Raw genomic sequence first — 16,574 nt, forward strand, 5'->3', positions numbered from 1 at the left:
CATCCTTATATCTGAAATAGATAGAGATGTAAGCCACAGCACCGTGTCCTCCTTTGCTGATTATACCAGAATCTGCATGAGTGTCATCCATTGAGGACACTACAAATATCCAAGCGGACGTAACCGAGTCTTTAATGGGCGTCAGAAAACAGTATGAAGTTCATTGGAGACGAATTTCAACTACTCCGCTATGGAAAACTCGAGGATTTAAAAACTAGATCAGAGTATAAAGCAAATTTCAACCACACAATAGAACGAAAAGCTGATTTGAAGGACCTGGGAGCGATATCAAAGATATCTAAAAAAAATCACAACGATGTCTCTACCACATCTAACAGGAAAATGATAGGATGGATAATGAGAACCTTCAAAACTAGGGATGCTAAGCCAATGATGATTCCTTCCAACCGCTTGCTTTCTCTAGGCTGGAATTCTGCTGTACACAAACGGCCCCTTTTAAGGCAGGCGAAATTGCAGGCCTGGATAATATACAAAGAATTTTCACTGCATGTATAAGTACCATAAAGTACCTAAACTACTGGGAACGGTTGAAGTCCCTTGACCTGTACTCTGTGGAATGCAGGCGAGAAAGATACTTTGAAAATCTTAAGAGAACCAGTCCCAAATATGCACACGAAAATCACTCCCTACTAAAGCAAGACTTAGTGGGTGGTGCAACATCCTCCTAATGAACAGCAGGAGCTCTAAGAGACAACACAATAAGTGTCCGGGGCCCAAGACTGTTCAACTGCCTCCCAGCATACATAGGGGAGATTACCAAAAGACCTCTGGCTATCTTCAAGAAGGAGCTGGACAGGCACCTCAAATCAGTATCTGACCAACCGGGCTGTGGTTCGTACGCTGGTTTACATGCGGCCAGAACACCCTCCAGGTATATGCACAAGTCCGGGCTTATAAGATAATATAAGGACCCAAATAGAAACAAGTGTATTTAGGTACAGGTACACATAAGTACAATTATTATACCTAGTAACATATGTGTAAATTACCTGGAGAGAGTTCCGGGGGTCAACGCCCCCGCGGCCCAGTCTATGACCAGGCCTCATGATGGATCAGAGCCTGATCAACCAGGCTGTTACTGCTGGCTGCACGCAATCCAACGTACGAACCACAGCTCGGCTGGTCAGGTGCTGACTTTAGGTGCTTGTCCAGTGCCTGGTTGAAGACAGCCAGGGGTCTATTGGTAATCCCCCTTATGTATGCTGGGAGGCAGTTGAACAGTCTCGGGCCCCTGACACTTAAAAAGGTCAGACAAAGTGACTTATCTACCTTGGAGTCCCTAAATATCGATTTGGTTATCTTAGGTAATTTACACTGTAAATAAAAAAAGGCACAATACCGTGACCGGAACGATACACAAATAACCCGCACATAAAAGAGAGAATCTTACGACGACGTTTCGGTCCGACTTGGACCATTTACTATGTAAATGGTGATAAATTAGACACATGTACAACTCCTTTGTATGGACTGATGAAGCCACTGTGTGGCGAAACGTTTCCTCAATAAAGATACCCAAGAGTTGTACATGTGTCTAATTTATCAACATGTCGGTTCTCTGAACCATTCATTTGTAAATGGTCCAAGTCGGACCGAAACGTCGTCGTAAGATTCTCTCTTTTATGTGCGGGTTATTTGTGTAATTTACACTGTACCTTGGTTAATTTACTCATGTTAATAAGTATGATAACCGTATTTATGTGTACCTGTGCCTAAATAAACTCATCTTATTCACTATATACCCTGGTATGATACGTGGCAGTATGATAGTATAATAATTTATTACAGGGATTCCAATGGCAATAATTCACTTTGACTTTTTTGGGTTATCCTAGGTAATTTACACCCTTGTGTTATTAGGTATGATAATTGTGTATATATATACCTGTACCTAAATAAACTCAGAGAGTGAGTATATAGCCAGGTATAATACATGGCAGTGTGGTATTGTAAGATATTACAAGGGCCCCATTGGAAATAAGTCAATTTTTTTGGGTTATCCTAGGCAATTTACATCACTGTAACTAGGTATAATAATTGTAATTATGTGTATATATGCCTAAATACCCAGAGTAAGTATATAGCCAGGTATAATACGTGGCAGTGTGATATTGTAAGATATAAGAAGGACCCTTGGTCTGATTTTTTTGGGTTATCCTAGGCAATTTACACCCGTGTAGCAGTGTTATTAGGTATGATAATTGTGTATATATATGCCAGTAGGTAAATAAAGTGAGAGAGTAAGTATATACCCAGGTATAATACGTGGCAGTGTGGTATTGTAAGATATAAGGACCCTTGGTCTGACTTTTTTGGGTTATCCTAGGCAATTTACACCCGTGTAGCAGTGTTATTAGATATGATAATTGTGTATATATATGCCAGTAGGTAAATAAAGTAAGAGAGTAAGTATATAGCGAGGTATAACACGTGGCAGTGTGGTATTGTAAGAAAGGTTGCCTGGGGGAGGCACAATACGTGGCCAGCATTCACAACCTCAACTTGCCTTAAATCTACCTTCAAAAATTACATTTCACCTCTTCTAGCTAACACCAACCACGTTAAACAAAATTCTCACTACCAGATAAAATGCAGCAAATTTAATTTTCACCTCCATAGTGTTTAAATAAACAATTAATAAAGATATAGCATTTATAGAGTAAATATAAGAAGGAAAATCAGTGTAGCAGAGTGTCAGGATGACGCCGCGGTGGAGCTGGGGACTCTGTCTTTTACTCGTTATTATCGCTTGTGAAGCTGGGTAAGCCACTTTTGAGTACTTTACACATATTTTTGAGAGCATAACCCAACTACCGTAATTCATAATTTTTGTATTAATCGTCTGTGTTAGCCATAATAAGGTACATGAGGTGATTTGTCCTCATCAGCTGATGCCCTGTCAGTCCTCTTTATTTATCTAATTTCTCCCATGACCGGCTGTTTAAAATATATTTTTAGGGTCTGGCAAGCTAGAATAAGATATCTAGTTTGAAATGATAACATGCATGGGTCTAAAATGTAAGTAATTGTTGTATTTAGCGAGGTATTAAGGTAGTGGAGGAGGACCAATCAGCGGGAGACACATTATTCCCTACAGTGGCCGCCGCTTTTAAATGTTCCTCACCTGTGTAACTTTATTTAAGTATAACTACACTTAAATACACTTATATAAGTTATTATATATATGGTAATGGGTGTAAATTACCAAGGGTAATCCAGGAAAGTCAAAGTGGCTTATTTCCAATGGGGTCCTTGACTCCCATTAGGGTCCTTGATTTATTTCCATTGAGGTCCTTGGCTTTCATTGGGTCCTTGATTTATTTCCATTGGGTCCTTGGCTTTCATTGGGGTCCTTGACTTCCATTGGGGTCCTTGATTTATTTCCATTGGGGTCCTTGGCTTCCATTGAGGTCCTTGGCTTCCATTGAGGTCCTTGACTTCCATTGGGGTCCTTGATTTATTTCCATTGGGGTCCTTGGCTTCCATTGAGGTCCTTGACTTCCATTGGGGTTCTTGATTTATTTCCATTTGGGTATTTTTATTAAACAAGTTTAATGGGTTTCACTCAAAATAAAACAAAGTACATTACCCATTTCGTGCTTTACCTCCTACCTCATCTATAAATAATAATTGTACCTCACCTAAATTCTGAATCTTCTCGTAAATTCTGAATCTTCTCGTAAATTCTGAATCTTCTCGTGAATTCTGAATCTTCTCGTGAATTCTGAATCTTCTCGTGAATTCTGAATCGTCTCGTGAATTCTGAATCTTCTCGTGAATTCTGAATCTTCTCGTGAATTCTGAATCGTCTCGTGAATTCTGAATCGTCTCGTGAATTCTGAATCGTCTCGTGAATTCTGAATCGTCTCGTGAATTCTGAATCGTCTCGTAAATTCTGAATCTCGTGAATTCTGAATCTTCTCGTAAATTCTGAATCTTCCTGTAAATTCTGAATCGTCTAAATTATGTATCTTCTAAACTATGAATCCTCACCTAAACTGTGAATCCTCACCCAAACTATGAATCCTCACCCAAACTATGAATCCTCACCCAAACTGTGAATCCTCACCTAAACTGTGAATCCTCACCCAAACTATGAATCCTCACCCAAACTATGAATCCTCACCCAAACTATGAATCCTCACCCAAACTATGAATCCTCACCCAAACTATGAATCCTAACCCAAACTATGAATCCTCACCCAAACTATGAATCCTCACCCAAACTATGAATCCTCACTCAAACTATGAATCCTCACCTAAACTATGAATCCTCACCCAAGCTATGAATCCTCACCCAAACTATGAATCCTCACTCAAACTATGAATCCTCACCTAAACTATGAATCCTCACCCAGACTATGAATCCTCACTCAAACTATGAATCCTCACCCAAACTATAAATTCTCACCTAAACTATGAATCCTCACCTAAACTATGAATCCTCACCCAGACTATGAATCCTCACCCAGACTATGAATCCTCACTCAAACTATGAATCCTCACCCAAACTATGAATCCTCACCTAAACTATGAATCCTCACCTAAACTATGAATCCTCACCTAAACTATGAATCCTCACCTAAACTATGAATCCTCACATAAGCTATAAATCCTTGCCTGCCATCTCACTTTTCACATACAGTACTATAAGGGCTATCCTAGGTAATTTACATGTGTACTATGTATGTTAATTTGTGTAACTGTATTTGTTATACCAAAATAAACTTACAGTATCTTCTAGCCAATAGCCACCAAGTTCTTTCCCAATAAATTTTTGTCAAAGTCAATTATTTATTTATTATTTATTAACACACTGGCCGATTCCCACCAAGGCAGGGTGGCCCGAAAAAGAAAAACTTTCACCATCATTCACTCCATCACTGTCTTCCCTACAAATTGTCACAACCTCTCTGTTCTCGTTTAAATTACTAATTCCCCACCTAGCCAGTATGATGGCCTACAGCACCTAGATTCGCAACTTAACCTTAAATGGTCCAAACGTATATATTCGTTTTTTCAACATCTGAAAGTATGTAAAAAAATGTAGATCTTTTTTGTTTTACGTTTGAAAACGTGTAAAAAAACTTTTATCTACATTTTTTTTTTTGTTATATTTGAAAATATGTAAAAAAAAGTAGATCTACTTTTGTAGCAATACGAATTTGAACATTGATCTCTTTGGACCGTTTAAGGGTTAAATGCTATTTTTTTAGTCTATCTTTCTATACAGAATAATTATAGCTGTTATAATTTTGTTATGTTTCTCAATGGAAATAAGTCACTTCGACTTTTTTGGGTTATCCTAGGTTCTCTACACATATGCTGCTATGTATGATAATCTGTGTAACTGTATTTGTGTATACCTGAATAAGCTAACTTACTTAGGTACTTATTTATTGATAGATGTAGAGGGGAACCAAGTATGTACCAGTACGGTATTGAGATATGCCCATTTGACAAATGCTCTACCAGTGAGCTACATTTGTTCCTTCGTACAATAAATAAAAAGGATGAGTTGTTAATTATAATAGAGCTCTGACAGTGTTTATATCTGATTAGTGTACACCTGTGTAGATTTTTAAGTACTGTACCAGTATTACTTCTGAATGAGGATGAGGAATCCATCATAGATTTGCTTGTTATTTTGTGCTCATGGTAATTTCAAAGTAAAATTGCATTAACGTTTCGATTTTTTAATAGTTTACTTTTAATTACGAGGTTTTTGTGTAATGTTGTTAATTATGGATTAATTATATTTGCTCTTCTCTTTATTCAGGAGAGATTTCTACAAGATCTTAGGTGTACCTCGTAGTGCAAATGTAAACCAGATAAAAAAGGCATATCGTAAGTTAGCAAAGGAATATCACCCTGACAAGAACAAAGACGACCCCAATGCTGAAGATAAATTTAAGGATTTGGGAGCAGCTTATGAGGTTCTTGTTGATGATGAAAAGAGACAAAAGTATGACAGGTATGTAAATAAAACAAAATACGTACAGTGGACCCCCGCTTTACGATCATCTCCCAATGCGACCAATTATGTAAGTGTATTTATGTAAGTGCATTTGTACCTGTATGTTTGGGGGTCTGAAATGGACTAATCTAATTCACAATATTCCTTATGGGAACAAATTCGTTCAGTACTGGCACCTGAACATACTTCTGGAATGAAATAATATCATAAACCGGGGGTCCACTGTATTGCCATAGTTCAATTTATTGACATGCTGTGTATTATTCAGATGTTGAAGATTGACACTTATGCACCATATGGGAATCTTTATTTAGGAAACGTTTCGCCACACATTGGCTTCATTAGTCCAATACAAAGCAGAGAGGTGCAAGAAGAGGGGGGAGATTGAGGTAATCAGTCCTTCAGCCTGGAGTCGATGTGTTCAGTCCATCAATCTTGTAGAATGTACAGCATAGGGTGCATAAGTGTCTCAATCTTCAACTTGTCGGTTTTCAAAACCATTCATCACATTATTCAGATGTACTCAGTGATATATCTAAATTGTTTCCTGGGATCTGCTCTTCCTTCTTACCCCACAAGGAAGGTTCCTTGATGCTGGTGAAGGACTCTTAGTTCAGGAATGGGTCTGCCTCTCCCTTCCTTGCATCAGACTTGAATATCTGCCATTTTCCCAGGCACTGTCATCCCTATGGGTTGAGCACTCTCCATAAATGCAATAATGATGATTTTCCTTCCCTTTCATGGCCTAGTCTATGCACAGGCTTCTGGTTTGCAGCTTAATCAAGCAACCTGTTAGTGCTTGTAGTTCATTGTAAATACATACCACAGTTTGGATGATTATGGATGGTGTTAGTTACTGTACATATTTTAATTTTCCAGATGTAAACTATGATTTTTCCCTTTCTTGCCTGAATTATGTCTGGTAATATTTCATGAAGTCGATTAAAAAATGATATAGACCGTATACAGAACAAGTCAGATTTTCTTAATTTGCAGTAATTACTTCCATTAGGTTCTTTTACTGATGTCCATTTTACCTGTGCCTCTGAAGTTTTAAAGTAAATTTGTTTATATATACTAGTGATAATTTCTTTAAGCAATGTTTTTGTCAGGAAGAATAAGTGTGAAATATATTAATTTAGTTTTTACAGTGTTTTAACATATGTACTTGAAGCATTTCCTTCAATGCTGAGCTATGATAAAACTATATTCTGTAGGTGTGGAGAAGAATGTGTAGCCAAAGAAGATGGCTTTGGAGGAATGGATCCCTTCGCCAGTTTCTTCGGTGATTTTGGTTTTGGCTTTGGTGGTGGTCAGCCAAGAGAACGTGAAGTACCAAAAGGTGGAGATGTGACCATGGACATGGCAGTAACACTGGAAGAACTGTATGTAGGAAACTTTGTTGAGGTAAATAAATTTCATGTAAGATTACATGTACAACTAGCATACTGATTCATTATATATTGTAGGTTTAAAAGCCTGCATACTTCAAAATTGAGAAATTATTTGGTTCCAATATCGTCTGATTATTGACATCTCTATTTTTACTTTCTTTCCTGGAAGCTTCTTAGCTGCTGTATAATCTTCGGGTTTAACACTTGCTTAGGAAATATAATGCTGTGATAATAAGCAGAGGTTTGATTATCGAAAAATTTGCCAGAGACATTGTAAATGTAGTCAAACAGATAATTAATACGGGTAAATGTAGCATAGTTTAATCAGGTTATAACAGTTTATGGCTTCTGTATTGCGCAAGATAAATATGCATGAATCTTTTCAGATGGTACGAAATAAACCGGTAGCTAGAGCAGCAACAGGTACACGACGCTGTAACTGTCGTCAGGAGATGGTTACTAGACAGTTGGGTCCTGGACGGTTTCAGATGACTCAGCAGCAAGTGTGTGATGAATGCCCTAATGTCAAGTATGTAAGCATGCATTTTTCTATTTTTGTTGTGGGAATTATTTGCATAGTGCAATTTAAAATTCTGTAAAGTGGTCCTTAATTTATTTTTTATTCACAAATTGGTGCATAGTTAAATAAGCAGTAGAGTAATTACAATACATAAAATAGTGTAATGATATTGGAAAGCATTTTTTGATTTGTAACTTTTCTGACAAGACTGCATTAATAAAATGTATGTTTTTAACACTGGCTGTGTCCCACCAAGACAGGGGTGACCTGAAAAAGAAATACTTTCACCATCATCACTCTCTTGCCAGAGGTGCACAGATATGATAGTTTAGATGCCCCTCCAAATAGCAGATATCCTTAACCCCTCCAAGAGTGCAAAGATTTATATTTGCTGTTACATTGTCTTATTCATATATATTTTTCTTTACAGGTTAGTGAATGAAGAAAGAACTTTAGAATTTGAGATTGAACCTGGCATGGTTGATGGACAAGAGCATCGCTTCATTGGTGAAGGTGAACCCCACATTGATGGCGATCCTGGCGATCTCATCATTCGTATAAAAACAATGCCACACGAAAGGTCAGCTATATGTGCTTAATTTGGTTATCTGTACCATTGATGTCTGAAATAGTGCTCCAAATTTTTCAGGGGAAGATAGCCTTGTATAATATTTTTGCTTTCTGGTTTAAAAAAAAAAAAAATCCTTCAAATGAATGCTAACTACTTCCAACTGTTGGATTGTGTATTGCATAAATACAGTATAAAGAATGATAATTATCTTGACAGGAATTCACTAGTCAGAAAACACATGGAAAGATGAAGAATTAGATACATGTGCAGCATCTAGGTATCTTTACTGGAAACGTTTTACCATCTAGTGGCTTTATCAATACAAACAGTGATTATCTATGAGTGAGGTGAAAGTGTTGAATGATGATGATGAAAGTATTTTCTTTTTGGGATTTTTTCTTTATGGGTCACCCTGCCTCGGTGGGAGACGGCAGACTTGTTGAAAAAGAAATGAAAGAACTTTATGCAACTGTTTACCATACATGTACAAATAGATGGAAAGAAACTGGGAAGTATTGTAACAACAATTAAGAAAATGGACAGACTGGGACTGTTTATTGAAAGGTGAATTTGCTTTTGGATAGTGTAGGGAAGAAAGTAGTCGATGGTTAATGTTTTTTATAAATACAGTATTTCGGATCATTTTTTATTTCATCCTATACAGTTACACACTGGGTTGCATATGATGAAATTTGATTTCTGAAAGAATTAAATTTTTTACATTTTATTTGCAGATTTGAGCGTCGAGGTGATGATTTGTACACAAATGTTACATTATCCCTGCAAGAGGCTCTCTTAGGATTTGAGCTTAATATCCCACATCTTGATAAGCACATGGTAAGGGAAAACTATTTGTAATGGATTAATGAAATATAGAATAAGAGTAAATTAAATGTAATTGGACTTGTTTTATTTAGAACTGATGAACTGGAAAGCATTGCAAAAAAGTGTTCAAATCTACAAGGAAAGAAAATGAGCTTTTTCAAATAGGAAAGTGAATCTTGGCACCAAAAATCTGAGCAGAAAGACTCTTCATCTATAAATGTATGATGCGGTCATTGGGGTGAGCTACAGTATGTGTAATGGAATAATATATATACCTTTGTTTTGAATAGAATTGCAGTATAATCTTGTATATTGCACGTCCAGGGATTGTATTTTAAATAAATTGTAAGTGACTGGTTGGTTGTGTCGTAAAGCTAAAAAAAATAAGTTAGGTGATGCAGGAAAGCTATTAAAACAGTTACACTGTAATTACACGTTCCCATGTCTTTAACTTGTGTATCTATTGTAGCTGTGTTTCTATAATTGTTGAATATGTTGGTGATTGATAATGAAGTGTGAAAGTTATTAAACAAAGCTGAGTAGTGAAGATATGATATTGACTGTGGCACAGTAAGGAAAAAAGTTTCTGGGTTTTTTTAGGGCTACCACTTCATATGTTTTGAGCTTTATTGGCCCTCCATACTGGAAGCAGCAAGGCTTTAGAAGCTCAAGGAGATGTAGTCCATGATAAGCAACAGCCACCACCACCTCCCATCATTTTATTACGATGCTTCTGCATTTTTCTTGGTTATTTCTTGAAGGGCTTTGTTTTTTTTATCTCATTGCTGTTTAAATCCCAAAGCCCTTCCTCCCTCCCTCCCTTTCTTCCTCCCTCCCTCCCTTTCTTCCTCCCTCCCTCCTTTCTTCCTCCCTCCCTCCTTTCTTCCTCCCTCCCTCCTTTCTTCCTCCCTCCATCCCTTCCTCCCTCCCTCCCTCCCTCCCTCCCTCCCTCCCTCCATCCCTTCCTCCCTCCCTCCCCTCAATTTTTTCCCTCCCTTCCACTATCTTCCCTCTTTTTTGCTTCCCAACCCCCATTCCCTCCATTCTCCTTCCTCTGTCTCCTGCATTTTTCTTCTGTCACTTTCTCTTTTCTTCCTCCTCTTTTCTTCAATCCCTCTTTCTTCCTTTTCTCACTTCTCTTGTTTCTTTCTCTCTCCTTTGTTTCCCCTCTTCACTGACTCCTTCCTTCCCCTTCGTGACACAGACAATAGAGAGATATTCAACAATCTTGAATTTCTTTCTGATAATGTGGAATGTATTGTGTACCTGTGTGATTACAGTATACCTGTAACTACTACCACTACTGCTTCTACTACTACCACCACTACCTCTTCCTGTCTATATATACCCGTCCTGCTCCACTTCTGGTTAGTGTGACTCTGTAAATGGTCCAAGTCGGACCGAAACGTCGTCGTAAGCTCCTCTCTTCTATGTGCGGGTTATTTGTGTATAGCTTGCAAAGATTTTCTATCTCTGCAGCCTCACATGGGCCAAGATTTTCAGTTGGTTGCCTGTTCAGTCAGGCTCGTGTTTATTATTAAATATGTATTTACATGCTACATATGGTGCCACATTTGTTTTAGGTGCACATTGTACGAGAGAAACCAACGTGGCCCGGAGCTCGAATTCGTAAGAAGGGAGAAGGAATGCCTAATTACGAAAATAATAATCTGTATGGTATTCTCTACATTACGTTTGACGTGGAATTCCCAAAGAATGAATTTAGCGAAGAAGATAAAGAAGGTAAGGTCAATTATAATTTTCTAAATTCTTTATTTGTAGCAGTCCACTTGATGTTAGGTGCCTTGGAAAATATGTACTTCATTGGGGAAAGTAAATTGAATACCCCCTTTTTTTTTTTTTTTTTTTTTTTTACACTGGCTGTCTCCCACTGAGGTAAGGTGACCCGAAAAAAAAATCTTAGACAATCATTTACACTGTCACTGTTTTGCCAGAATGTCATAGCTAAATACTGCTCATGTGGGGATGCTGATTGGATCACTAGAGGCAAGGTTTCTTGTTGTAGTGACCAGTCTTACATTGTAGAGTACCATTTGAAAATTTGATTGCCTGTCCATAATTTGGTTAATGTGATCATTTCCTAAAAGATACGACTTGCTTAGGACTCTCACTATAAATTTTTCATGTTTAAAGAAAAGACGTGTGGAAAATGGGATAATAGTTTTCAAGAATGTATAAAGAACGATCATCAGATTTCGATAAGACTTTCAGCAAATTTTAGGTCGTGGCTTCCACCTTGAAAGTACATTCAAGAAATAAACAAAATGCCGGAGAGTTAACTAACAATATTTTGCCAACTTTTTCCTTTCATCAGTATTTCGTTAGTAGACAGTAATCGTCCAGAGACGTACTTCAGCCCTGCCAAATGAGTGTGACATGGTAACCCATTAATTTTTTGTATTCTGACAGGATTTCTGCTCCTTTCTTTGTTTCACGAACACTTAATATCACGGGTAAATCTTAGAAACCTCTACAGTACTTGCATTCAGTTTACACACCTTTACTTTCCTGTGTGCTTCCAACTAGTTCTTAATACTGTCATATATCCTTTCCAACCTAGGTGACCTGAGCTAAGACTGGACCATGGGGAAAACAATTCCCAGGACCACTTAACCCTTTCAGGGTCCCCAGGCCCTCTCCCAGACTCGTTCTCAGGGTCACCCAAATTTCAAGAAAAAAAATATTATATTTTCTTATGGAAAGATAGAGAATCTTTTCCTGATCATAATGACACCAGAAGTATGAAATTTGATGGAAAACTTACGGAATTATGCTCTCAAAGTTAGCACTCTCGACAATGTTTATGCATCGGCGATTTTGCCCACTTTGAGCCCTATTTTCGGCCAATTCCAGTGTACTAGTCGACAAAAATCATAACTATTTCGCTGGAACTCCATTTTTTTTATCGAATGAGTACAAGAAACCACTCGTTTACCGATTTCAACTATCCAATACAGTGGTCAGAATTTAGCAATTTTGCCAATTTCACACAAATTTCAAAAGATGCCAAATTCCAAATAGGGTCCAGAATAAACAAAAAAGACATTCCTGGCACTAAAATAACATTTCCTCTGTTCATTAGTCACGTCCCCATGCCCCTCTTACATTCTTTTGCTTTCCACTTGGAATTTTTATTCTCAAAAAATAGAAGATTTACTGTTATGCAGACTACTGCATTAGTGTAGAAATGGTATAAATAATATCAGCGCACTTGTGAAAGAATATTACTCACCAATTGACATGTATTGGACGCTTAGCATGATTTGTTTACTTTTGAACTTTGGTAAAAATCGAACATTTCTGCTACTTTGAGCTCAGTTTCAACGTGTCGGTTCTCTGAACCATTGATCTACAATCCTGTCAGACACTGCAACTTCTTGGGATCTTAATACTTGGGAATTCTTCGCTTGCCTAACCCTTGGGCACGACCTACTTCCACATTGAACAAATGTGACACCACCTAAGACTGTTGCACCTCTCCTTCCTACGGTTTGTAAGCTCCTTCTCCGCACTTATGCCGTATTCTATTCAAGATTGATGGACTGACCACATCGACTCAAGGCTGAGGGACTGATTACCTCATTCTCCTCCTGTTCTTCAAGATTCTCCTTTGTATGGGCTGATGAAGCCACTGTGTGGCAAAACGTTTCCTCAGTAAAGATACCCAAGAGTTGCACATGTGTCTAATTTATCAACTTTTCATTGTAAAACCAGTCAAAATCATCTCAATTTCTGTAATATGTCTTCCATTCTATTAAATGAGACCAGGAAAACTAGAGTACAATAATAAATACCATACGAAAATACAGTGCAAAGTCGCTGTTTTAATCCAAAAAGTCGGCTTTTTTTTTTCTCATTACGCATTTGCTGCAGGATTTTTTTTATACTGCGCACACTGACCACATAGACCCATTCTTTCATATGTAGGCCTACCAGCTTTCTCTCACTAGATTTGAGGGTGCTAGAATTTAGGCGTACTAGTACGCCAAAAACCCTGGTGCGTAAGCCGTACTAGTACGTATGTCTGAAACCCTGAAAGGGTTAACAGATAAGCTTGCAAACATAATTGAATGCTGTACAGTATTTGAAAGCAGCATGAATGACATTAATATTTTGGATAATATGCAGAATGCAGGAGTTGCTCAGCTTAGAAACATCCCCAGTTACAAGCATCTGCATTTATGAACAAGACTCTTAACCACCAATTACATTTTCACTTCTGTTGATATGCAGTACAAACATGTGAAACGTAACTATTATTTGCACAGTACATGTATTAATGATTTAAAATAACCTGTAGATTAAAACCTTAGGAATGCAGCTCATTTGTAAGCTGAGGGTCTTCTATATAAAAAGAAATGGTTATAAAATTTACTTCATTAATTTATTAATCTTTCTTTTCAGCTCTAAAGAAGATTTTAAAACAAGATTCCATAGGAAAAGTCTACAATGGTTTAAGGGGCTACTAATTTATATATAAAATTAGATGTTTTGTACAGATTGTTATATTTGTGTGTGGATTTATTAATGCAGTGGAGAATGGATGATTACTTCAGTCTTATACAAGATGTTTTCCTCCTTTTGTAGGAATTTTACAAAATGAAAGTGAAAAAGACATCCCTTGATTGTGTATAACTGAAAATCGACAAAAAAAAAAATTTCTTTCGTGCTTTGAAAAAATAACATGGTTGTAAATATTAATGTGGTACAAAAAATGTATTTGTACCATGAATAGACTGTTACAGTAAAATCTCAGGTGAATATAAAATAAAAGTTTGACAATGGTTCTCATAGACATGTGTGCACAACCAGAAGGTCATAAGTTTCCTATATGCATGAATCATGAAATTGTAATGACACAATTGCAAACAAACCATATCATGGGCGGATTGAACACATGACAAATGAGTCGCTCGCCACGAGTTCAATCCCTGCCTGTGGCATGGTAAGTTTGGTTTACCTTTTACCTCTTTAAAGAGTCGAGATTTTTTTTGTAATATTCCTTAAAAACCACTATCAAATGAACATATGGTTCAATGAAACTGTGACCTATTTCTTTTCAGTAATAGAAATAAATTTTTTTTCCTAGCTCCTGTTTTTTTTACAAAAGGGAAACTAGTTTCATTTTGCCGTGTTCTATTTGTAGTGATGTGGGGTATAATTAATGTAGGTACAGTTTTTGCTGTGTTCTAAGGATTTCTGTATTGTGTGATTGGTTAAAACAGAGTCACAATTTAGTTGATTGGAACTTTTTTTTTTTTGTGGTGACACTTGCTAATTTCGTTAGCAAAATGTTGCTATTAATGGGTTATACTACATGCGGTAATTTGATGCATTTTAAGAATGGGACAGAGAAACGATAAATTGTCTTGGGTTAATAGTCAAATCTACTTTGCAAGAAATTCAATAATCATAAAATAAAAATATGCATACTTTATTATACTACTACTATACTATTATGGTCATAGTGAAAAACAAAGGATTATCTATTAGGCAATTTTTTTTACTGGTTTTACTCTATTTAAAATTTGCTTTCTTCCACTGCCAACACGTACAATTGTTTCTTCTCCCTACAAAACAAAACTATAGAGCATATATAATTTTAATTTAAATTTGTAATCAAATATCACAATCCATTGTTGAGCCACTTAATTGCAACGACACTTGACTTTCCAAATGAGGCCACTATACATACCCACTCCAAAGGCAAGTCTAACATGAAAAACCACTCTTCTGCTCTGATCTAATACACATGCAAGTGCTTGCCAGATGTTAATGCCCTAAGTACCTCTTGCCCTTCCAACCCTTGCTTGGTCATCCCTTGTGCCTTCCATCCTATCCTATCTTTATACATCTCGTACTACTATCTCAATAACTCTCTCCAACTCGTTGAAATAGCTGTACTTTATTATACCATTAAACTTCAAATTTCTGTATTTATTTTTTTATTTTTGAACACTGGCTGTCTCCCACCAAGGTAAGGTGACCCGAAGAGGAAACTTTCACCATCATTCACACTATCACTGTCTTGCCGGAGGTACACAGATACAACAGTTCAGATGTCACTCCAAACAGCAAATGCATATCTCTAACCTCTCCTTTCTTATTTTCTGCATAATATTTACTCCACAACTTGAACATTACATACATACTGCCTCTAACCATTGCCCCAGATTTTTGTATATAGTAGCACTATAGCTATTATGCTCAGATAAATTTTCCTATTTTGCTTCCATTGACATAATTTTCTTTGAAAAAAATTAACCTTATCATTCACAGACCCTTCTGCTGATACATTCACTCCCAGATTTATGAACATCCTTTATACGCTTCCTTCCAATTTGACTTTTTTTTTCTTTTCTTACTTCTAATTCTCATCGTCATGCTTTTTTAACTTAAACTTTTACTCACCCTTTAAAATGATTCTGCTAATCTTAGCAGCAACTTTTCAGAATATCTTAATAGCACTGATGTTTTAGGGTTAGTGCATAAACTGATTGTAATAATGATAATAATGACTCACGAAATTGTAATGACACGATTGCAAACAAACTATACCATGGGCGGGGATAGAACCCGCAATCAGAGAGTCAAAACTCCAGACCATCGTGTTTTGAGACTCATCCCCGCCCATGGTACGGTTTTTTTTTTTTAATGATGATAATCTTATAGCACTGTTGTCTGCAAACATTTGTGACAAATCCCACACTGTAACTGTATATCATCTTAATGTCTTTATGACCACACTTCTTCAAAACAAAATAATTTAAGATTCTGGGTAGCCAGAAAGATCATATATAGTTTTAAGATTTATAGGTATGTATTTAATACAGTCGGTGCTGATTGGCTCCCGTTACAGCATTAGCACTTGACCTGAAATTTCATGCGTATTATTTTCTTTGCAAAGCTCATTCTGTGATAATCTTTTTTGGAAATGTATTGTTTATTATTAGGATAATACATGGCATAAATTCTCCTTCACCTTGTATTTCACAGCTTGAGGATTATTAATTTATAAGGAAAATATATCACTATTTTGCACTTTTGCTGCATTTAGAATCCATGTACTAAATAAAATATGCATTTAAATCCATTTGGAATTCACAGTTTGGTACCTTGGATTAAGTCTGACTCACAAAATCACAATAACATGATCGCAATTAAATCAGGGAACGGGTGAGCTTGAATACACTGGCCTGTGGGGTTTAGAACACTTAGCATGGGTTCAAGTCCCCACCCATTCCA

General features: G+C 36.9%; 1 protein-coding gene across 1 annotated transcript; it reads left to right on the plus strand.

The window, feature by feature from the left end:
* Positions 1-2,624: 2,624 nt before the first annotated feature.
* shv (DnaJ homolog shv) lies at positions 2,625-15,257 on the plus strand. The gene is made up of 8 exons (XM_053780881.2): positions 2,625-2,782; positions 5,801-5,995; positions 7,216-7,405; positions 7,779-7,921; positions 8,343-8,492; positions 9,218-9,320; positions 10,892-11,051; positions 13,734-15,257. Exons 1-8 carry the CDS (start codon positions 2,721-2,723, stop codon positions 13,796-13,798), a joined length of 1,068 nt encoding a protein of 355 aa, XP_053636856.1. The 5' UTR covers positions 2,625-2,720; the 3' UTR covers positions 13,799-15,257.
* The last annotated feature ends 1,317 nt before the right edge of the window (positions 15,258-16,574 follow it).

Source organism: Cherax quadricarinatus, chromosome 75 (genome assembly GCF_038502225.1).
Source record: "Cherax quadricarinatus isolate ZL_2023a chromosome 75, ASM3850222v1, whole genome shotgun sequence".
Classification (NCBI taxonomy): domain Eukaryota; kingdom Metazoa; phylum Arthropoda; class Malacostraca; order Decapoda; family Parastacidae; genus Cherax; species Cherax quadricarinatus.